At 49.5% G+C, this 24,118-nt stretch overlaps 1 protein-coding gene and 1 long non-coding RNA gene across 2 annotated transcripts in view; one reads left to right on the top strand and one right to left on the bottom strand.

Moving 5' to 3' along the window:
- The window catches only part of Hip1 (huntingtin interacting protein 1), a 122,002-nt gene extending 107,473 nt beyond the window's left edge, over nucleotides 1–14,529 (bottom strand). Inside the window, exon 1 of the mRNA XM_020161872.2 lies at nucleotides 14,333–14,529. Coding sequence (XP_020017461.1) covers nucleotides 14,333–14,452 — 120 coding nt within the window. The 5' untranslated portion in view covers nucleotides 14,453–14,529. The remainder of the gene's footprint in view (nucleotides 1–14,332) is intronic.
- A 3,041-nt stretch (nucleotides 14,530–17,570) lies between these two features.
- Nucleotides 17,571–23,738, top strand: LOC141423847 (uncharacterized). The gene is made up of 3 exons (XR_012448618.1): nucleotides 17,571–18,478; nucleotides 22,310–22,491; nucleotides 23,165–23,738. It is a non-coding gene; the product is annotated as an uncharacterized lncRNA (long non-coding RNA).
- The last annotated feature ends 380 nt before the right edge of the window (nucleotides 23,739–24,118 follow it).

The following is a 24,118-nucleotide window of genomic DNA, read 5'->3' as shown; positions in this document are numbered from 1 at the left end:
ACACACTTACTCAGCTCTCACAAAGGGTTTGCTGTGCCATGCGCCTTTCTTTTTAACATTTTAGTTTGAGATAATTTTAGATCCCCAAAAGAGGTGCAAAAATAGTACACAGTCCCCATACGCCCTCCCCCCAGCATCCCCTTCTGTAGTAACTAAAATCTTATATAACCGCAGAACAGTCAGCCCAGCTAGCAAATTCACCTGGGGGGGGGGGGGGGCGGACACTACTATGTCACCGAATTCACGTCACCAGTTTTTCACTACTGCTCTCTTTGCTTTCCAGGGTCCAAGCAGGATCCCACCTTGCACTAACTGTCCCATCTCCTTCATCTCCTCCAGTCTACAAACAGTTCCTTAAGCCCTTCTTGGTCTTTTATGATCTTAAAACATTTTTTTTGGCCTTTACTTTTTTTTTTTTTGGCAGTAATGAAGCTTGAACTCAAGACCTTCACCTTGAGCCACTCCACCATCTCTTTTTTGTGATGGTTTTTTTGAGATAGGGTCTCCCAAACTATTTCCCCAGGCTGGCTTTGAACCGCGCTCCTCCTGATCTCTGCCTCCTGAGTAGCTGGGATTATAGGCGGGAGCCACTGGTAGCCAGTTGACTTTGACACTTTTAAAGATGTGTTTGTCAGGTGCTTTCTCATTATTAGTAAGGTGATTCACTTTGAGCAAAAAAACCACAGAGGTGACAGCTCTGTGTGACAGTCCATCTCGGTGGTCAACTTGTCAGGACTGAGAGAGCTAGAGGACTGTACAGCACACCCCTGGTGTCTGTGACGGTGATCCCAGACACGAGCGGGAGAGCCCCACCCAGAATGTGGGTGCACCGTCCCATAGCCTGGGGTCTGTAGGGACCAACAGCAGAAGGGCAAGTTCCCACATGTGCACATGGCTGACGTCCTGAGTGGGTATGCTTTTCACTGCTGCTGTCACCAGTGGACATCAGACTCCTGTTTCTTTAGTGTTTCAATGGGGTGTCACACTAGCGACTCTCTAGGGGGCTTCCCAGCCTTCAGCCTCGGGGAGGGGACTGCACCATTGATGCCCCTTGTTCTGATGCTTCCAGCTTGTTAGACTGAGCAGAGTTGGACTGGTTTTTCTGGCTTTCCAACCTGCAGGTGACCATCGTGGGACTATGCAGCCCCAATCATATAGGCCAATCTAATAAATCCATATATAAAAATATGTACATTTATGACCCAAATTCTATGTGTACTGAGTATATATAGACTATAGTATACCAACAAAATATATATATACACACACATAATTGGCTCTGTTCTTCTGGAGAACTCTGCTTAACACAGCCCACTCAGCACCACACTGATGGCAGTCAGTCATTTCAATACACTGCCTTCCTGCATCTTGGCCAGCCTGTGAGACTCGGGTGTCATCTCCCTTACACAGGTGGGAATTAAAGGGATTTGCCCAAGGTAGCAGCAGTGGGAACTGGCACCCACAGACTTTGAACCTGGTTCTGTCTTTGGGTCTTTCTATTGACACCAAGGTGGTACTTGAACTCTGTCTCGTTTAAAGTCATTCATCACAACCTCGATTGAGCACAGGAAGTGGGATTGATATGGTTCATCCCTCTGATCATTCCTGATTCTATGAGTGAATCTAAATGAAGGCCAGGCGTGGTGGTCACACCTGTAATCCCAGCACTTGGGAGGCTCAGACAGGAGGATGGAGCATTTCAGGCTAGCCCGGTCTACATAACAAGTTCCAGGCTAGCATGGGCTACAGAAAGACCCTGTCCCCAAAACAAACAAACAAAGAAATAAACAAGCCAGTGAACAGGGAGGACAACAGCCAATGCTATCAAGCCCTGAGTTGTGTGTCGTCTTTTACATAAAACGGATCTCATTCCAACCCCTGTGCCTAGTCTCTGGGACAAAATATGTTGGGGAATTTAGAATGTTGGGGTCTGGGCAGCACCCTCAAGCTGAGCACAGAAATATTCTTACAGTAGAGGCCCCTGAGCATGCAGACTGGGATGGGACCATGACAAGACAACAAACGGTGCGGTCGAGCGCTGGTCTGATCCAAACTGTGAGAAGAACTATGGGTTTTTAGAGCTTCGGGGATTTCAGAAGCTCTCTCTCTCTCTCTCTCTCTCTCTCTCTCTCTCTCTCTCTTTCACAGGCTCACGCCTGTAATTCCAGCTACTCAGGAGGCAGAGATCAGGAGGATTGCAGTTCAAAGCCAGCCCGGGAAAATAGGTCACAAGACCCTAACACGAAACACCCATCACAAAAAAGGGCTGGTGGAGTGGCTCAAGGTGTAGGTCCTGAGTTCGAGCCCTAGCACTGGGTGGGTGGGGGGATGGGCTGGTAGCCTGGGAGAGGCAGGATGTGGTTGGAGGATGGAGACAGCTGGTTTTGGTAGTGTAACTCTGACTCCTGTAACTATATATGTCTACGCCAATGAAAATAAAATCTAAACCACGAAACCAAGACCCCACCATCAGTAAAGGGCAGGGCGGGGCTTGAACCCCAGACTTTGGCCTCGGAGCCAACATTCTTCCAGCCCCCCTGACCCCTAGGTACCAGGCTGGGTAACTCGCTCTGCCTCCCTCCATCACTTTGCTGTCATCTCTGAGCTGACTTGTACCAGAGTGTCTTGTCCCGGGGCCACAGACATGAAGTACACAGCTTCCTCTGAGCAAGCAGTCTTCCCAAGATCACAGAAGAGGTGGCCCTGGAGCCCAGATGACAGCTCAGGTCCACGCTCTCTGGGGTCATGTGATCACTCTGAAACAGCACACTGCAAACTCAGGACTTCCCAGCACACATCCTCGTCCAAACAAGGATGGGAGCACACAGGAAGCCAGGACCTGTGTGTTCATGTATCTGACATGTGTTCCCCTGCTCCACAAATGACACTACATGAGCCCCCAAACTCACATGGAGCTGAGTGCTAGAGAAAGACAGTAAGAAAGCTGGAATTTCTGAATGGAGGGCATCACGTCAAACACTTTTTTGGTGGTACTGGGGATTGAACTCAAGATCTTACGAGCTCTACCACTTGAACCATGCCCCCCCAGCCCATTTGCTTTTAGTTTGTCAGATGAGGTCTTTGCCCAGGCTAGCCTTGAACTGCGATCCTCCTACCTCCACCTCCTGAGTAGCTGGGATTACAGATGTGCAGTACCACACTCAGCTTGAACACTTTTCATGCATGATATTATTTAATCTTTCTGTAACCCTATGAGTTAGAGATTTTAGTACTGTTGATGCTCTTTGAGGGGTTTCTGTGTAGCTGGTTTGGACCAAGCTATCTCTGCATCATCCCTATGGGATGGTCTGCCGGGCACCCACTCAGAGCCTCTAGAAAGTCTTGGGACTCAATCTGGAGCCAGGCACAAGGCTTGTCTTCAGATTTGGGCACTGACTTGTGGTATAGATACTGGGCAGGGTATTTTTCTTTTCTAGTGTGTATTGGGCAACTGGATGAAATCAGAGATCGCACTTCAGGTAATGCCAGGAATGGGGGAGATAACGTCAATGCGTGAAACAGGTAGAAAACAGCAGGGGGTGTGATAGAAATGCTGGTGAACCAGAGTGTTTACATTTAAGTTTGTTTCGAAAAGTAAAAAAGACTGAGTACATGGCTTGAGTGGCAGAGCGCTTGTCTAGCAAGAGTAAGGCCCTGAGTTCAAACCTAGTACCCTCTGATTTAGTGTCAAAAGGTTTTACAAAGCTATTTTTGTTATACATTACAAGCCAGACTAGCAGGTGAACACTGGGAAGACCAGAGTTGAAGACACCTCCAAACTTGTGTCCTGTGCAGTGCTCAGCCTGTGCACCCATGCCTGGAAGCCCTAAACGGAAGACAGAAGACATGCATAAATAGATGTGCCCAACTGCACCCAGCATCTTCTGTGGGTAAGCTCCCAGTGAGAACACAGGGAGGTCACTTCCTGTGGGGACACAGGCCCATGCGACCAATACAGAAGCTACCCATGGAACTACCTGCAGCCAAGCTTGCCCAGGAGGAGAATAGAAAAGGGACACGGAGCTGGAATCACAAGAGCAAGGTTGTCAAGAAGCAGGGGACTCAGGTCTGCTACATCAACACCTGCTTCACAGAGTCGCCAGTTCGATAAGTGTTTTGGGTAATGTGGTCCAAGTCCCCTCACTTCAGGATGGAGAGTAACCGAGGACCACAGTGTGAACAGAGGACCCCAGTGTACAGTTTGGACCTGGATGCCCCCAAAGGCCCAATGTTAGAGGCAGGGTCCCCAGTGTAGGGAGTGATGGAGCCTAAGGAGAGGTCTTCAGGTCACTGGGGGCATGGCTTTGAAGGGGGCTATGAAACCCCTGTTCTCTTCCTCTCTCTTTTTCACTTCCTGGTCCTGAGGTGAGTGACTTTGCTCTGCCACCTGCTCCCACCATAATGGGCTGCCTTGCTACAAGCCCAAAAGTCATGGGGCCAAAACTGTGAGCCCAAATAAACCTTTCCTCTTTCTGAAGTTCATTACTCCTTGGACGTGTACAGTGGCAGAGATGACTCCCACACACATCTTGGAGAAGCAAGGCTTCCTAATTCCTAGCCCGCTGCCCTGACAGTGGCTGCCCGCTGCTAAGCCCAGGAAAAATGGGGCATTCCAGGCCCCCACCACCAGCCTGAGCAGCAAGCCAAGGCTGGGGGACACCACTCCTGGACCCCCTCTGCTTCCCATGTCTCAGGCAGCTCTCTTCCTGGCTGAGACACCATCTGGGTCCTGTCACTGCCCTGGACTTTCCTACCCTCCTCTTTCAACAGCATAGCGCTTCACCAAAAACCATCTTTTAAGGTGAAGTAAATTACATCTGTGATCTCAGACTTGGAATTCCATGAAGAACTCTGTGGCCAGTGAGAAAGAAAGGACGGAACAGGCTGCTGTATTGTCGTGGCCGGGTAAAGCGTCTGTGAACGAGTGCCAAGTGTGGTGTGCGGCGTGTGATCCACAGCCACAAGGAGCACACGTGAGGCAGCAAGGGCACCGTCGCAGCCAGGCATGGAGCCCAGGCCTCGTGCCAGAGCGTGAGTGCCTGTTAGGCTGTTGGTGTTCTGTCGCTCCTGAGAGAACAGGTGTCACCTTCGCAGCTCCAAGTAGCAGTGTCCCGGGCAAGCTTTCATCCAAAGCCATGCTGAGAGCGACCTCAAGGAGGCAGGTTCCTCCCCACTGTCAGCTACTCCCCGGGAGTTCTTTTTCGCTTTTTTCCCTAACCTTTTGCATTTTGAAATACAATATAAATACAGATAACTGCACAAAAGTGTACAGATTACTGAATTATAAGCCACCACCCCTGCTAATAAACAGTGTGCTGGTCAGAGCTCAGACACGCCTCTACCCACTCTCCCAATCACTGAACTGCCCTGCACCCAAGAATAACTTGTACTATCTAAACAATCACCTCTGAGAAACAGTTATATTTTGCCTGTTTTTTCTCTTTAACCTAATATAAAGGGGAGCATACAGAGGTCTCCTTTTGTGTTTGCCTTTTCTTCACCAAACAGTATGTGTCCAGGAATCATCTGTGCTGTTGAATGTAACTAGAGTGTATCCATTGTCGTGGGTGCATAGTAGTCCAATGAAAACTACCATGTAATTTATATATCCATCTACAGTAATAGAGTTTGGGGCTATTTCCAGGTTAGGACTATTACAAAATATGATTATGTATGTTTCCTGGCCATTTGTTTATCAGTTCTGAATTACCTTGCGTCTTAAATTTTTTTTTCTTTTAAGTTTTCTTACATATCCTGGATGCTTGCTCTTTTTTTTTTTTGCTATTCTGGGGATTGAACCCAGGGCCTTACACTTGCTAGGCCACACTCTACCACTTGAGCTACATCCCAGCCCTTTTGCTTTTATTTTGTTTGGAGACATGGTGTTGCCCAGGCTGCCCTCCAAGTTGCAATCTTCCTGCCTCTGCCTCCCTAGTCACTAGAATTACAGGTGTGCACTGCCACACCTGGCTATTTTCTGTTTTTTTGAGACAGGGTCTCGCTATGATGCCCAGGCTGGCCTTGAACTCCTGGGCTCAAGCCATTCTCCAGCCTCAGCCTCTTGACTGGTTAGGACTACAGAGAGACCTGTGTGCCTGGCTAAAGGCAGATACTTTGACAGTTTTGTGCATTGAAAAACTTTTCTTCTGGGAGGAATTTTAAACATCCAAGTGAGTCAATCAGAAAAAACAACAACTCTATACTGTTCTAAGTTATCGTCTTTAAAGGGGACACATGGAAAGTAGGACGTATGGGGTCAGATATGCTGGGTTCAAAGCTTCGCCCTGCACTGCTGAATGCTCTTAGGCAGGTCACTTGCCCTCTCTGATTCTCAAAGTCTGTATTTTTTTGGGGGGGGGGTACTAGGATTTGAACTCAGGACCTTCACCTTGAACCACTCCACCAGCTCTATTTTTGTGACAGGTTTTTTTGAGATAGGATCGCATGAACTATTTGCCTGGGCTGGCTTTGAACCATGATCCTCCTGAGCTCTACCTCCTGAGTAGCTGGGATTATAGGTATGAGCACTGCCGCCTGGCTTCAATGTCTGTATTTGAACTGAGCCAATCACAGACTGCACGGTTGTTCTCAGGCTCACAGAACACGTTGTTCTGAGGCTCACGTTGTGTATAAACGAGCTTTAAGCTGCTCAGTGTTGGCCATAGTTAAACCAGAAGCAGCACCGGCTTCCTGAGTGGTGTGGACCAGCTTCCTCAGAACTTCAAAGCACCATTAGCAACACTTGCAGCAGCAACTTTTCCTCTGTCCCACTGTCTGAGCCACAGGCACTTTGAACCCTGGTCCCTCTCCCCTCCCATGTGTCAGCCTGTGCTGCCCCAGGCTGGGAACAGGGCCCCTCCCCGCCTGCCCAGGCAGGAAAACAGGAAGCTGCCTCCACCCTGCTAGGAGGTGGGCCTGGCAAGCTCCCTTGCTAGGTGGGCACCTCTCCAGGCCTCAGCCCTTCTGAATGCAGCAGCAGCCTGGCCACTGGCCCAGGGCACCGTGCCACGCCCAGGACTACTCCACACTGCGTCCCAAAGGAGTGGAAAAAGCAAATCGGGATGGATGCATGCACAGCGCAGTCCTCATCAGTGCCTTGCAGACAAGCCAGGCAAGGAGCCCCTTCAGTGTCCACGTGGACCACACAAGCATGCCCCATCCCTTCCTAGGGCAGGACACCAGCCTTCTGAGAACCCTGCATCCCTGATTCCTGATCCCCATCCCACTATGGGGAAACTCCTTTTAAGAGAGCACTTGAGACCATAAATGTGTGTTCTTTCTCCCCCACACTTTGATGGGACTGGGATTTGAACTCAGGACTTTGTGCTTGCAAAGCAGGCACTCTACAGCTTGAGCCACACCTCCAGTCCATTTTGCCCTGGTTATTTTGGAAATGGGAGTCTCTCGAACTATCTGCCCAGACTGGCCTCAAACCAAGATCCTCCTGATCTTTGCCTCCCAAGTAGCTAGGATTACAGGTGTGAGCCACCATCCCTGGCTATTTCACAGTGTGGAAGGCAGCTTACAGGAGTTTCAGAAACTAAAGTGTTTGAGAGCTACAAGGACCTCTGGAATTTTTTTCCAGCCGCTCATTTTGAAGCAGGGAAATTCAGGAGTACAGCCAGACTTTGTTACTGTCTGAAGGGGGCTCTCAGATTATGATTGAAATTCCTCATTCAAAATGCATGAGACCAGAACCATCTCAGGTGTGGAACTTTTTCTAGATTTTGAAATGTTTGGATGCACATAACGATCTATTTTGTGGATGAGAGTTGAGTCTAAACACAAATCTATATATATATATATATTTTTTTTTTTTTTTGCAGTACTGGGGTTTGAACTCAGGTTAACCCACTCCACCAGCCCCTCCCCCCTTTTTTATACATTTACTTACATTGTTTGTGCCACATTCCCCCTTATCCAGTCCTTTTTTTGTGTGTATGTGAAGGGTTTTTTCAAGATAGGGTCTTTTGAACTATTTGCCTGGGCTGGCTTCGAACGATGATCTTCCTGATCTCTGTCCCCTGAATAGCTGGGATTACAGGCATGAGCACCGGTCCCCAGGTGTTATATTTCATATGAACCTTATGCACAGGCTGGGGGTGATTTTACACAATTATCTGTAGCAATTTTGTAGGTGAAACAAAGTCTCATGGTATTCTGGTTTGGATCTGAAGTGTTCCCCAAAAATGGCACGCATGTAGAAAGCTGGGTCCCCTGCTGGTCCTGGAGCCACTGTCTAGAGGTGGGGGCTGTAACTGATTGGTGGATTCGTCCACAATGGACTCACAATTGGCGGCATTATGGAGGAGGTGAGAAGTTTTGGGATGGGGCTTCACTGGAGGAAGGACATGGCTTGCAGGTGTGTCATGGGGCAATGCCTTGTCTCAGGCCCCGCTCTGGCTGTCTCTGCTGCCTGGCCATGGTGAGGTGTCCTCCACATGCTTCTGCCCCACCATGGCCACAGTGGAGCCAGCCAACCATGGCCTGAAACCTCTGAAACCATGAGCCTAATAAATCCTTTTCCCTTTTAAGTGGTTTGTGTCAGGCATTCAGTCACAGAGATGAAAAGTCTGAATAAGCTACAGGATGAGGAATTTCCTCCTTGTGGTGACAGGTTGGCATTCCCAGGTTTCAGATTTTGGAGCATTTTGGATTTTGGATTCTTGGACTAGTGATGTTCAACTTGTTCTTTGCACTCAGCCTGACATCTATTACTCCAGCCGCAAATTCTTCCATCTGCACACAGGCAGTCGCTACATATGGGTGCCCAGCACACAAGGCCTGTCCTTTTCCCTCCCTGGGGGTATCTTCCAGCACAGAAAGGCCCTGTCTTCATCAGAAAGAAGTGCTGGGAAGGCCAAGAGCAGGTTTTAGGAATGTTTGTGAAAAACCAGGCATGGTGGCACATGCCTGTAATCCCAGCACTGGGGAGGCTCAGGCAGGAGGATCATGAGTTCGAAGCTATCCTAGGCTACACAGCAAGACCTATTTCAAAAAAAGGGGGCAGGGGAGAGTAATGAGGACAGACACAGTGAAGCATGGACAGAGGGACATAGCAGAGCAGTCGACAGAAGGTGACTATGTGAGCAGGAGGGAGGGATGGCTGACACAGAGAGAGAGGAAGGGGCCTGATGGCCGGCCACAGGGCACTGAGAGGTGTGGGGATGCAGGTGTCCTGGGGGAAATGGTGAGGTCAGCCAGGAACTCAGGAAGGACACGAGAGGAGTGTCATCATGGAGGGGAAGAGAAGCCATGGTGAGACGTGAGGACAGAGGAAGTGGGAGGAGGTAGAGCAGAAGTTGGGGCGAGTCTGGTGCCTTGTGGACTCCAAACAAGGAGGAAGAGAGCTGGCAGGTGCCAGGCAGAGGCAGAGGAGAGCAACTGAAAACCAGGCTCTCGAGGGCTTTCATGGTTTGGGTCCCAGTTCTGTCACTTAGTCAAGAACCTGACTAGTTATTAAACCTAAAAATTCAGTTTTCCTTCTCTGTGAAATAGGAATTACAGGTTGGACATCCCTAATCATAAAAGTTCAAAATCTGAAACTTCTTTTTATTGCCATGTTGAGGATTTGAACTCAGGACCTTATACTAGCTAGATAAGCTCTCTACCCCTTGAGCCACATCCCAGTCCTTATGCTTTAGTTTGTTTTTCAGATAGGGTCTTACACACTTATTTGCTGGGACTGACCTAAAACCAAGATCTTCCTCCCTCCACCTCTTGGTAGCTGGGATTACAGGCTTGCACCACCATATCCAGCCCCAAAATCTGAAACTTCTGGAAGAATTAACAGGAATCACAGTAGGAAATTCCACACCTGACCTCCAGGGATGGGTCACAGACAAAATGCAGAGGCACTAAAAATACTGCATAAAGTTATTTATACCCTAGTCAGACCTGCCTGTAATCCCAGCACTCAGGAGGCTGAGATGGGAGGATCAAGAGTTTGAGGCCATCCTGGGCTATATATAATGAAATCCTATCTCAAAAAAAAAGTCCAAAATAGAAATAAATAAAATTACCTGTACCCTATGTGTATATAAGAGTTTTGTGTTTGATTTGAATGCCTTCCCCAAGAGAGTTCATTATGTATATGCAAATATTTCAAAGTAAAAAAAAATTGAATACACTTCTGGTTTCCAAGTATTTTGGATGACGGGTGCTCCATGAATATAATTCAGAAACTTGTCACAGAGACGGCAATAATTAAAGGAGCAATGCTGACCCCTGTCCGGTGTGCTCAGTCCTGCAGGACTCTGGCTAGCAGACAGGTTCTGATGCAGTGGTCCTGGCCGAGCCCTGATCCTGTCAAATTCTATATGATTTTCTGTTGTAGCTGCAGTGCTGGGGATGGAACCCAGGGCCTTACACGTGCTAGGCAAGCACAGACCGCAGAGCCACACCGCCCAGCCCTTTGGCCGTTGGTTCTAGCACCCTGGTGATTCTGGCACAGCAGATCCTCTGATAATATAAGAGCCCCCACCCCTGCCCCCAGCCAGCCACCTCCTTGTGAACTCACAGCTCCTCTGGGGCTGGTCTCTTCATCTTACTGAGTCCCCTCTGCGGCATGTGCTCCCCAAATGGATGTTGAAAGAATACTGCAAACCATTTTCTAGCTAAGTAAATGCCATCAGGTATGTGTTGGTCTGTGACTGACAGACTTCCTGGCTCACTCCAGAATTGCCCTCTTGGCCAACCAGAAAGTTGTGGGGTTTTTTGTCTTATGGTACTGGGGATTGAACTCAAGGCCGTGGCTGTATTGTTTGAGCCACACACACAATCCTTTTGCTTTTTTTAGTTTGCTTCTTAGATAAGGTCTCATATTTTTGCCTCGGATGCATATTTTGCATCCTCCTAACTCCACCTCCTGAGTAGCTGACATTACAGGTATGTACCGCCACACCTGGCTTTTTTGTTGAGATAGTCTGGTAATTTTTTCAAGGCTGGCCTTGAAACACGATCCTCCAAATCCACACCTTCCGAGTAGCTGGGATTACAGGCATGAGCCACCTTGCCTGCCCCACAAACCTCCACCCTTTTGCTTACCAGTGGGATGACCTTAACCAAGCTGCCAAGATCTGAGTCACAATTATAAAACTTACAATGATCAGCTCTAATCATTGTGCAGTTCCAGTGATGCTGAAATCATTTATTATAAACTGTAAAGTGCTCCTCCCACAAGGTATCATTACAGCAGCTTTTGGGAAGTAAATTCTTCCTGCCTTCCAATTCCTGCCCCCTGACAGTTAGGATGCGCTGTATGGGAAATGGGTGGAGATGGGAGTGACAGCGTTTGCAGGGCCAGGGGAAAGCCTGTGGAACACAGGAACTTGGGCAAGGCGATCAGAGTCCATTGATGGATAGCGGCGTTCCTGACTGAGCAAGGGGGGGGACGGACAAGGATAGACCTGGAAGCAATTTGAGGCCACCAGGAAAAAACAAGTAGTTAGTGATGGCTCCTGTGGCCCAGGGCTGAGCTAACCACCCAGCCTCGCTAGTGTTAAGCTGTAATTTTCCATCCTGGACTACAACCCATTCATTAGTCACTTATTTATCACAAGCCTCAGGCATCACTGGATGCAGGTGAGCACAAGGCCCAGCGCCCCCTTCAGGAAGCTCATGGTTTTCCTGAGGGCCACACAGAGAGCACTGATGGCCATACGGGGGACTGGGAGGGGCTCATTTTGCCCCTGCCTCTACCTCAGCCATTAGTCTCAGCCAATTAGTCTCCACTGTACCCAGGTCAGATGTTTTTCTTCCACCAGCTGTTTCTTTCAGCCTTTCTCCCTTCTCTGGAACACCCCATTCGTACCTCCTGCCAGGCCGGTGCTAACTCACACTAAAAGGCTTGGGCCCTCCTGGTAAGGGCTCCCCAACTTTTCCTACTCCCACAAATTATTATTTTTTTTTTTTAAAGAATCTTGCTATGTAGTCCAAGCTTACCTGGAACTCTCCATCCTCCTGCCTCAGCCTCCCAAGTGCTGGAACTACAGGTGTGCATCACCACACCTGAGGTAGCTATTATCTTTATTTTAAGAGAAGAAGGATAAAGAGCTTGCCTGAGACTATGAAACCCTCACAGCTGGCACCTGCCCATTTGCTGTACAACTGAAATGTCTTCTAACTCCAGTGTCAAGGATATGACTGGAACACAGAGGTGGGCAAAAGGCAATGGAAGTTCACTGGGACCACTTGCAGCTGTGTGGCCTCTGGAAAGTTACAGAACCTCCCTGGGCCTCAATTTCATCAGACATTCACCTCATAGCTTCCTGTGAGAATTGAAGGTAATCAAACGTAACAATTAATCACAATTATTATTATACCTTGGTTGTTTCTCTTGGTTTCTGAACTCATTACAAATTTTTTTTTCAGGCTGGTGGAGTGCCTGCCTAGCAAGTGTGAGGCCCTGAGTTCAAATCCCAGTATGCCAAAAAATTTTTTTTCTAACTCATTTTTTTATATCTCATGATGCATTTGATAAGTAGCTATGAAACAAAATAACTTTCCATATTGACTAATGCTAGGTTTGGGGAGGGGGCTTTTTGTTTCGTTTTGTCTTGTTTTGTGTGAGACAGTTTCACTGTGTAGCCCAGGCTGGCCTGGAGCTCCATGATCTTCCTGCTTTAGCCTCCCAAGTGCTGGGATTATAGTTGTGCACCACCACACCCAGTTAAACAGTTTCAATGATAGAAAAACTCTTCTCCTGGTGAAGTCAATACCTGCTCCACACACACACACACACACACACACACACACAGAATCAAATCTGTCCAATTACAACTGTTCCATAGAATGTAAAATTCCAGAAAACACTGACCTCCACTCTCCTTGTTGGGGTGTCCCTGGACAGCTAGAGGACATGCCAGCCATAGCTGGAAACTTTCCCACACCTAATTTCTATCATAGTGGGTCAAACTCTTAGACATATCTCTCTATTGCTCCAGTTTTTACTCATCTGTGACTCTTTACTTATCTTGTGACTCTTACAGATTGTTATAAAATAACACCTATTTCTTTTCCTCTTTCAAGTAAAGGGAAGAAAAAAAGGAATATGCCATTTTGTGGAGGAAGTAGTCTCATGTGACAAGTGAATGCCCCAGGCGACCAGAAAACTTCCTTTTTAATCAGGGATAGGTCCCCAAAGTGAGAGAACAAATCCCAAACACAGCTGCATCCTGGGAGACACGGACTTCACTCCCACCCATTCCCGGGTAGGGCCGGCTTAGTTCTCACCCTCCAGACACACATGGCTGGGGCCGGGGTTCAGGAATAAGAAGTCTCTTAGAGTTTAAAGCTTTATTCTCTGGAAGGTTCCATTTATAGAACACTCAGGCCCTGGTTATCTTTTCCATTTGCAGAACACAACAGGAGATCAGCCTTTGGCAGCAAAGTCCTAACAAGATCTTCAAAGTGGAACTCAGAGAACGAATGGAGACCAAATCTGTCCACACGGCTTTGACACTGGGATTAAAAGGGTTGGACTCTGGAAACGGACCTTATATACAAACGAATGGATGAATACCAGAAGCGTGCCGGTTTTACGCAGTCCGATCAATACACCAAGCATTAAAAACTCGGGAGTTAAAAGTGGATTGTGGCTTTTTGTTGATAACACTGAGGAATTTTGGCCTCTAGCCCTGCTCAGGCCAGACAGGGCGGTCTGCCGGTGAGCTATCACGCACTGTCTAAGGGGGATGAAATCAAAACCCCAAGTCATGGCTCTGGGTATCAGTGAGCTGTCAGGCTATGCGCCCAAATTGCAGCTTCTGACTGTGCCCCCCCTTCTTCCCCACTCTCCAGCCCTCGGGTCATTTTCCAAGCTCGGCCACACTTTGGCATTTCCTAACATTGCTTGTCACAGCTCAGACCCCTTCGGCCCGGCCAGAGGGACGACAGCTGGGGCTGGTGACAGCCAAGCAAGAGGCACCAGGAAAGGGAAAAGTGAACTAAGCAGTGATCGAGATAGGAAGAAGGGTCCTCCCATCCTTCAACGTGTCCAGGCCAGAAAACCCACACTTGAAAATCCAAGTGCCCCCCCAAAAGCTCTTCCCAATTTAGGGGCGTCCCCTTTTCGATGCCTTCCCCTCCCGCCTCCTCCTTGTGACCCCTGAGTCTGCCGATCCGGTCCAGCCCCTGTCTCCTGGCCAGCAGGGATGCCCGGGGTCCCCAACCTCCCAGGTCTGCGCTCCCAGATGCCCCTACTCATGGATCCCCAGATCCCGTCCTCTCCAGGGCCTGCAAGACCCCAACTCCCTTCAAAGCCCCTCCCGGACACTGCGTCTCTCCGGGCGCCCCAGAGATGCCCCGAGGTCTTCCCTCCCCAGGTCCTCACCTGAGTCCTCTCGAAGCTCTCACGCTCCGCCGCCTCCAGCCCCCCGCCGACCCCACGCCGGCTCAACACCTTGGGCAGCGGGTTGGGCACCTGCTTCATGGAGCTGGCCATCCGGTCCATGTTGCCTCGCCGAACCGAGTCAGTGGCCCTCAGCCGCCCCGGGATCCCCGCGGCGCCGCCTGCCCCGCCCTACCTGCGGGGATCCGGCGCTAACGGGACGGCTCCCGCCTCTCATTGGCTGGAATTGTTGTCCATCCCTTCAAGGCCCCGCCTCCCCGTCCAGAGGCTTCCCCGCCCCCTCCGGAGCCGCTCTGCTCGCTTCGCTGAGCTGGCCCCTCAGGGTCTCAGGAGTGCCATGAGTGGTCCAAAGGCCTGTCCGTCACCACGGCGGGGGCGGGAAGGGGCGTGGTCTTGTGGGCAACGCTGACCTGCCTTGACTGGCCCCGCCCCACGCCGGCGCACCACCTCCCCTCCCCCGCCCGCTGAACCGGAGCTCTGCTCTCTCCCTTTACCAGCTACCCACAGGGTCCAGCTGTGTTGGACAGCGAGCTGGGGACATCGGGCCTTCCCCCAGGGAATCCTGACATGCCTAGGAATAGCCAGTTCGTTCCTTTCCGGCCTGGGATGGGCGAGCGCGGGAAGCGCGGGTTGCGCGCCCGGGAAGCGGAGCCCCAGACCGGTCACTCTCAGCGTCCACGTCCCACGGTGATCCCCCTGCATCCTGACCCTGCCGGTCTCTCTGTAACGATCGCAGAGCCCCGACGACTGTCGCCTTTCCCGAGCGCCGGACATGGTCCATGGGAACCTCCTGGGACCCCTACTTCCAAAGCCCACATCGCCTGGACCTGGCCAGAATTTGTTGGTGGGTGGCACTTTTTGCTTCTCCATGGCTTTGGGGGGCACCCCTCCCATCCTGCTCAGGTGCCAGCCGTGCACCCCATAAGCAGGAGAACTGTGCTGCTTAGGGAGTCTAAGAAAAGTTACAAGTTTTCTGCTGAATGCCAATTTGGATGCTTTAAAAAAAGAAGAAGAAGAAGAATGAATGACACCTTTAAGCATTAAACAGTTTGGTGATACGATCCTATTTTTAATTTTTTTTTCCTGTGCTGGGCCTCGCGCATGGCAGGCAATAGTACAAAAAAAATCACATTTAATAGAGAAGCGAAAAGAGGGGGCGGGCATTTGCAAGCAGGAGGGAGCGACTGATGGCTTTTGATCTACTGTGTGTGCATTTTGGCTCTGCCATGGTGGGGACCGAATTATGGGGGCGAGATGGAAGGGAAGGAACCAAGTGGGGGAAGACGACAGCAGTAGGTGACAGACAATGAGGGCCTAGAATAGAAGAGAGAGGAGAAAGTTATGTCTGCCTCTTGGGAAATTACGTGAATAAATTTGGGCAAAGGGGGTGGGGAAGATCAGGCAGGGATGGGGTCCTAATCTTTGCCACAGAGGAAGGATTTGGGGGGGGCGGTATGATGGAGGGGAGCAGACTGCCTTGAAGTTATATTTGCATAACAAGGAGGAGCATCTGTAAATGATCCCCTTGGGAGATAATGCTGAAAGTGTATCCGTCAGAGTTGGAACCAGAAAGGGATTGCACTTTCAAAGGGCCCAGAATTAAAAAGATAAAATAAAATAACTATGCCAGGTGCCGGTGGCACACCCTGTAACCCTAGCTACTCAGGAGGCAGAGATCGGGAGGATCACGGTTTGAAGCCAGCCTGGGCAAATGGTTCACTAGACCCTATCTCAAAAATATCCTTCACAAAAATAGAGCTGGTGGAGTGACTCGAGGGGAAGGCCCTGAGTTCAAGCCCCAGTACCGCAAGTAAAATAAAATGGCTGTGAGGATTAGGGGCGTGGCTCTAGCGGGAGATCGCTAGCCTAGCAGGTACCAAGGCCCTGGGTTCCATTCCCAGTACCGCCAAAAACTAAAAATAACAACGTAAGTGTGAAGACAACTATGAACAAAGGTATGTCCTGGGTTAAAGGAAGCCACCTGAGAACACTGCAACGGGGGAAGGTGTTCCAATCTCTAGACTGAAGGGACAAGGGAGGGGAGGGAGCTGTTTTGGAGCCACTAGAAGTGACAGAGAAATGTGGCCTTAGGAAACCATAGTGATGCTGGGCATGCCTGTAATCCCAGCTAATCAGGAGGCAGAGATCAGGAGGATCAAGGTTTGAAGCCAGCTGGGGCAAATAGTTCTGGAGACCCCCATCTCGAAAAAAAAAAATCACAAAAAAGTGCTGGTGGAGTGGTTCAAGGTGTAGACCCTGAGTTCAAACCTCAGTACCAAAACAACAGAAACAAAAACAGTGACTGCAGGAACTTAGTAAACTCTCTACCTCTCTTCTCTGATTTCCTTCTACTGCCTCCATTGACCAAACCCAGCTGGAAGTCAAGAGCAAGACTGATGGCCAGGGTTGCCCCCACCCCTCCTTCCAAGTACCAAGCCAGGTGCAGAGTACAGAGCCAGGTGTGCAGGGGCAAAGTGAGATTCCCAGCACAGGGATGGGAGGGTCGGGGGACAGTGCCTTCCATGGAAAACTCCAGGGACACAACAAGACTCTTAACCCTTACCTCCATGTCCCCATTCTGGGTCCTGCTTTTGCCTCACATTCCAGACCCAGCTAAAGACTGATTTATGACCCTTTGCCCAGATTTTATGGCATCAATAAACACGGGCTCTTTAAACAAGGATTAAGGGATCAGCCTAGTTCTTTATTACAATAAACCAGAGGAGGAATCAGGAATTTGTGGTTAGAGGGACCCTGTAGGGAAAAATAAGGAGAGTCACTTCTCCTGGGAGAGTCAGAGCAAGTTAAAAAGAAGGATGTCACACTTGCCTGAGCTGCAAAACCCCATGCCAAGGGTTCAAGGCAGCCCTCCCTAGGGTATAAACTGCAGGACTGTGTAGTCTGAGGACTTTTTTTTTTTTTGGCAGTACTGGGCTTTGAACTCAGGGCCTCACAGTTACTAGGCAGGCGCTCTACCACTTAAGTCACACACCCCATCCTGATTTATTCCTTTTTATTTCTGAATAGCATTGTAGTGTGTGGATCTCCCACAACTATTTTATTTGTTAACCTGCTGAGGATCTTTTGGGTTGTTCCCAGTTTTTAATTATTACTCAAAAAAAATTGCTATGAACAGTCTGGCACAAGGAATATATTCTTTCATGTCTCCTGGGTATATACCTAAGATTGTAATGTGAGGGCTGTATGATAGATACACATGTAAGTTTTTTAAGAAACTGCCAAGCTTGTGGCTCACATCTGTAATCCCAGCTACTCTGGAGGAAGAGATCAGGAGGATCGAGGTTTGAAGCCAACCTAGGTAAACAGTTTGTGAGACCCTATCTTGAGAATACCCAACACAAAAAAGGACTGGCAGAGTGACTCCAGTGGTAGAGCACCTGCCTAGCAAGTGTGAGGCCCTGAGTTCAAATCCTGGTATTGCCAAAAAAAAAAAAAGCCACCTCCCACCTTATTATGTGCTCCAACACTGCGAATTGTATTATGGAAAATTTTTGTCAGCTCTTGAGATTTTTATGCTAATACTTGAAGTGCTATGTGTGTGTATCTACACTGGGGAAGGTATAGAGGGGTCAGGAGGAAAGGCAGTAGCCAGTAAAGGGGGATGTGGAGACCTGCCAGGAGTGGTCAGGGGCCCCACACCTGACCAGGACAGGGAAACTAAGAAAACCAGAAGCTAAGGCAGAATTTGAAACTGGGGCCAGGGAATTAGGTGGGAGCCAAAGTCAAAGCCAGACAGGAGCAGGGTGACAGCTCGGAGTGACCAGGGGCTGACCCAGGGTCAAGTGTCTGTAGGACAAGTTGATCTAATTGTATCCTTGCAAAACAATGCCACCGGCCTAGATGAAGAACCCTTTGAGAAAGAGATAATGAGTTTGTTTGTGGGCACAATGAATCTCAAATCACACAGCGCCATCCACCCGGCAATCAGAACATCAGGACAGTCACAGCTGCAGACGTCAGTGAGTGTCCCCATCATGGAGATGACCAGGGCAGCTGTGAGCCTGGATTAAAGAGAGGACGACCCAGGATACAGACGTGGTGCAAACCATAGAGCAGGAGAAAAATATTTGCAAAATATGCAGCTAACAGAGCACCTGAGTCCACCAGGTATGCATGCTCCATTTGCCTGGTTTTAAATTAATCGTCCCGGTCAGGCTGACAAATGGGGACCAGGTCAGGGATTTACAAGGACAGGAATCTGTGTTTAGGTTTGCCTCGGGCAAAGAGAAGAAGCATATGCAAGAAAATGATTCAGAAAGAGAGAAAGTGGAGTCAAAGAGACAGGAGGGAGGCCCGCAGAGTTCAATGCCATGAATGCGGACTGAGCAGTGTGAGATAGAATGGGCTGACGACAGCATCCAAGGCCACCGAGAGGTCAGGGGAGGGTGACTGAGGCCAGGACCTGGAAAGCGGATATCTTGAACAGCTGGGGGGCTGATGGGGTGGCTCAAGTGGCAGAGTACTTGCCTAGGAAGCCTGAGGTCCTGGGTTCAATCCCCAGTACAGGAGAAAGAGGAAGAGGAGGAGGAGGAGGGAGAGGAGGAGGAGGAGAAAGAACAGTTTGGGTAAATGCTTAGATTCTGAAAGGTCCAAGGATGCAAAAGGGAAAATGCCTGAAACAGAGGCCGGGGGTGGGGGGTCCACGTGGAACTTCAGTCGTGCCCTCCCAGAGCAGAGTATTGACAACCAAGAAAGTTCTCCAGAACCCGAACGCTAGTGCCCATCACACAGACACGGCGGTCCCTGTGTGCCTGACCTTCTGTCTCCATCACCTCCACAGGTCCAGTTGATACTGCATGGTCCAAAGTCCCATCACCAATCACATTATCAGACTAACTGATGTAGCTGATGGCCCCCAGGCAAGCAAAGACACTCTTATCAGGCAGGTCACTCCAAGGGCTTAGCGATCATCCTCCCAGAGCCAAGGGCAAAGGCAAGACCTCTTTAGGGTAAGATTAATCTTTACTACAGAGATACAAATTGCAGTGAGTTAAGAGATGAGTTAAATCTGAGCAGAACAACAAATGACTATGTCACTTTGTCACTACTCCAAAGGAAAAAGAAGGTAGAAGGATCTAAGGGGAAGTGGGGAGGACTAGAGAAATGGAACAAGAAGGAGGGGTGAAGAGGTGTAGGCTGCAGGGAGAGCCAAGAATCCAGGACCAGAGGACAGAGGCAGTTGTGTCCTGCAGCAAAGGTGAGGCTCACCTGGCAGTGAGATTCTGAAGTGCAATAAAGAGACGAGGAAGCCAGGAGCTGTGTGGTCAGTGTTGACAGAGACATCAAAACTGGATGCAAAGCCGGGCATGGTGGTACATGCCTGTAATCCCAGCACTTGGGAGGCTAAGGCAGGAGGACTGTGAATTCCAGGCCAGCCTGGGCTACAGAGTAAGATCCTGTCTTTAAAAAAAGCTGGGTACTGGTGGCTCACACCTGTAATCCCAGCTACTCAGGCAGAGACCAGGAGGATTGCAGTTTGAAGTTAGCCTGGACAAATAGTTTGTGAAGCTCCATCTCAAAAAAAAAAAAAAACCCATCATAAAAAAGGACTGGCGGAGTGGCTCAGGCAGCAAGGGCACCTCCTCAAACCCCAGTGCCACCAAAAATAAATAAATAATTCCCCATGGGGGAAATCACCTGACTCCAATATGACAGGTGTCCTTATAGGAAGAGGGAGGGCAGGTGCAAGTGGCTCACACAGGTAATCCTAGCTGCTTGAGAGGGTGAGTTTGGTAAGACTGTGGTTCAAGGCCAGCCTAAGCAAATACTTCATGGGACCCTGTCTCCAAAATAACCAGAGCAAAATGGACTTGAGATGTGACTCAAGTTACAGGGCGCCTGCTTTGTAAGTGCAAAGCCCTGAGTTCAAATCCCGGTCCCATAAAAAAAGAGGAGGTTAAGACCCAGACATGCACAAAGGTCAACCAGCAAGGACGCAGGGAGAAGGCAGCATCTGCAAGCCAAGGAGAGGGGACTCAGGAGAAACCACCCTGCCAAGACCTTGACCTAGGACTTCCACTCCAGGAGAGCTAGACCATTAATGCCCGCTGTTTAGCACAATCTTTATTCTTACCCTTCTTTCTCTAATACATGGGTTTAGCCTCATCTTGCAGTGACTTCTAGTATTTCTAGTGGAGAAACAGGAGAGCAAAAAGTGTCACATCTCCATCTTGTCACTTAGCCTGTGACTCTGAGCCCATCTACCTTCCCTTTGACTGACAAAATGTTGTGTCAGGGACGAGGACCACATGGGCAGTGGACATACACTGTCCTAGCTTGCATGGGGCTACCAATGTGATGGCAGGACACTGTCAACCTGATGGAATAATTCAGGTTCAGAGACACACAAATGCTAAGGATTCAACTCACTAGGAGCCAGGCATAGTAGTGTATGTCTGTAATCTCAGCTCTGGGGAGGCTGAGACAGTATTTACAAGTTTGAGGCCAGCCAGAGCCAAATATAGTGAGTTTGAGACCCTGTCTCAAGAAAACAAAACAAGCCAGGCTCTGGTGGCTCACACCTGTAATCCTAGCTACCCAGGAGGCGGAGATCAGGAGGATTGAAGTTTGAAGCCAGCCCAGACAAATAGCTCGAGAGACCCTATCTCAAAAATACCCAAAACAAAACAGGGTGGTGGAGTGGCTCAAGTGGGACAGCGCCTGCCTAGCAAGTGTGAGGCCTATAATCACTGCTAGGAAGCAGTGGGGAGACTGAGACAGGAGGATTGTGAGTTCAAGTCTTGTTATAAAATAAAATAGGCTGTGCACAGTAGCTAACAACTGTTATCTTAGCTGCTCAGGAGGTGGAGATTAGGAGGATGGAGATTTGAGGCCAGCCCAGGCAAAAAGTTAGAGAGACCCCATCTCAACAACAACAAAAAAGCTGGGAGTGGTGGCTTGTGCATGTAATCATAGCTACACAGGAGGCATGTATAGGAAGATTGTGGTGCAGGCCAGCTGGGTATAAAAGGAAGACCCTATCCTAAAAATAACTGAAGAAAAGGACTGGGGATGTGGTTCAATAGCAAGGCCCTGAGTTCAGTCTTCCAAACATAAATAAATAAAAAGAAACTTAAAGACAACAGCAAGGCAGTCAACCAAGTGCGGGAGCCCCTCTGAGCGCACAGCTTCCTGCAATTGCGCACCCAAGTCCCTTGCCCAGGAAGCAAGCCAGATGGGAGGAGAGGCTTGTCCCCGGGGGAGTCACGGAAGCCCCAAAGACTCACGTGACGATTTTAAAGTATGCTCACAAATCTTTGCTTCTCCTCGGGTGGAGAGGTGGAGCCTCGCTGGGGATGTGGCTCAGAGGTGGAGCCCTTGCCTAAGCGAGTGGGAGGCCCTGGGTTTGGATCCCTGGCTCTGCTAGATAAATAGATCAGAGAGAGAGAGAGAGAGAGAGAGAGAGAGAGAGAGAGAGAGAGAGAGAGAGAGAAGGAAAGAAGGAAGGAAAGAAGAGGGAGGGAGGGAGGGAAAAGAAAAGCCAGGTGCAGTGGCTCACACCTGTAATCCTAGCTACTCTGGAGGCAAAGATCAGGAGGATCGCAGTTTGAGGACACTTCGGCAAACAGTTAGCAAAACCCCATCTCAACCAACAGAAGCCGGGCTGTGTTGACACGTGCCTGTGGTCCCAGCTACACAGGAAGCATAAACAGGAAGATGAGGTCCAGGCTGACCCAGGCATAAACAGGAGGCCCTATTTGAAAAATAACTAAAGCAGAAAGGGCTGGGGGTAGGTGTGTGGCTCGATTGGTAGATCACCCACCTAGCAAGCACAGGGCCCTGAGTTCAAACCCCAGCACTGCCCCCACCAAAAAAAAAAGAAAAAGAAAAAGAAAAGGAAGCAAAAAACAGAGTGAAATAAACAGGTGAGTTTTAAGGGGCATAATAGACGTTCCCTCTGCTTTAAATACTGTTAATAAGCCTTTTTTTTTTTTTCAGTACTGGGGTTTGAACTCTAGGCCTTCACCTTGAGCCACTCCACCAGCCTTTTTTGTGTTGGGTTTTTTCAAAACAAGGTCTTGAGAACTATTTGTCCCAGCTGGTTTTGAACCACGATCCTCCTGATCTCTGCCTCCTGAGTAGCTGGGATTACAGGCGTGAGCCACCGGCCCCTGGCAATGGTAAGTCCTTATTGCAAGCTCCCCTTTTAACATTCCTTTAAGTAAGATAAGATATTAGGGATCTAGGTGCTTTGCATCCTTAAGTGACAGTGGCTAGACCCTTTCCTGATGCCCCAGCTGCTAGAGTGAAGGGCCATCAGCCAGGGGGACTGCCTTCCTGCCAGCTCATCCACAGACCCCTTGAGGAAGGTCCCCAGCAACCACAGCTGCCCAAGCACAACTCTGGCTCCTGAAGACTCCGCCTCAGCCACATCTGTTTCAAACAGCTGGCGCCATCAGGACTCTAGAAAACCCTGCAGTCATTTCCCACCCTGGGCAGAGGGGGCGCACTTCCCCTGGTGCCCACCAGAAAGCTTGTGATTGGTGCAAACACAATCCCTCATTTGCATAAGAGAGTGCTATGATTGGTGCAGACACCCTGGCCACACCTCTCCCCCTTTCTGGCTATATAAGCCGGCTGCTCAACTCGCCTTTGGAGTCAGTCAGGAGACCCTCTCCGTTGCTGGCCGCCTGGTCTTATGAGAGGAGGCCCAAGAAAGGCTTTTCTCAACCTTTTCTTATCTCCTTTGGATCTTCATCACAAGTAAAGCAGGCTGAGCTGGTCACACAAGGAAAGAGGCAGCAGAACCAGTGGCAGTGGCAGCAGAGGATTTTGCGGGTTTTGTCTCCGCAGGAGGAAGGTCCTACCACGCAAGGCCTGTACCAGAGCTGTAACGCTAGAGGGCGCCACCCACTCGTGCTTGCTGCTGTCTGCCGCCGAAGCCGGGACTGCAAAGCCACCAAGGGCCCCATTATCAGCACTGGGAGAGCTTCCTGCCTGCACAGGGGCCTGTCTGGGTGAAGGGCCCCAGCCAGCCAGCAGCAAAGGAATGCAAGTGGCCCGGCTGAGAGGGACTGGAAGCTGGCTGCTAACAGGGGTCTGGTGGACTTGTCCCCAGCTGTACATCGGTCCAGGTGGAGTTTATGGGTCACTTGGAATTCCCAGTCTTTCTGGTCCATCCTGTGTCATTGACAGCCCCCACTTGCTTCTTTTAGGTCCCCAAGGTTCTGTTCTGCTTGTAGGAGATTTCTGATTCCATCAGACTCTCAAGGTCATTTTAGGTCAGGTCCTAGGGTTCTGTCCCTGTGTCCTGAATAACAGCTTGCACAGAAACAGGGAAGGTGACGTTTTATGGCCTGATTTCAATGGAAACACATCCTGTTTTATGGAATGAAGTACCTTGCACAATTCTAGATTTGAAAATAAAGCCAATGAAACTAAATCTTTGTAACTTTGTGCTTTGGGAAGCTCCTGAAACCACTTTCAAGCTTCAAATGATTGCTTCTCCTGAAACAGGAGAAATAAGCTATCCCCAAATTCCTGACCCACAGAAACTGAGGTAATCAGTGCTCACCGCTTAGACACTTAAGTTTTGGGGCAATTTGTTACACAGCAGTAAGTGACCAGTGCAGGTCAGAAGCAGGTCTAATGGCAGAAACTGCCCAATGGATCCACCCAATACTATTCACTTGCTGAAGATGAAAAATTTTGGGAAAAAAAATCAGGCATGGTGGTGCATGTCTATAATCCCAGCACTTGGGAGGTTGAAGCAGAATTGTGAGTTCAAGACCAGCCTGGGCTACATAG

The sequence above is a fragment of the Castor canadensis genome, chromosome 6 (genome assembly GCF_047511655.1).
Source record: "Castor canadensis chromosome 6, mCasCan1.hap1v2, whole genome shotgun sequence".
Lineage (NCBI taxonomy): Eukaryota > Metazoa > Chordata > Mammalia > Rodentia > Castoridae > Castor > Castor canadensis.
This window is presented reverse-complemented; position numbering and strand designations above follow the sequence as displayed.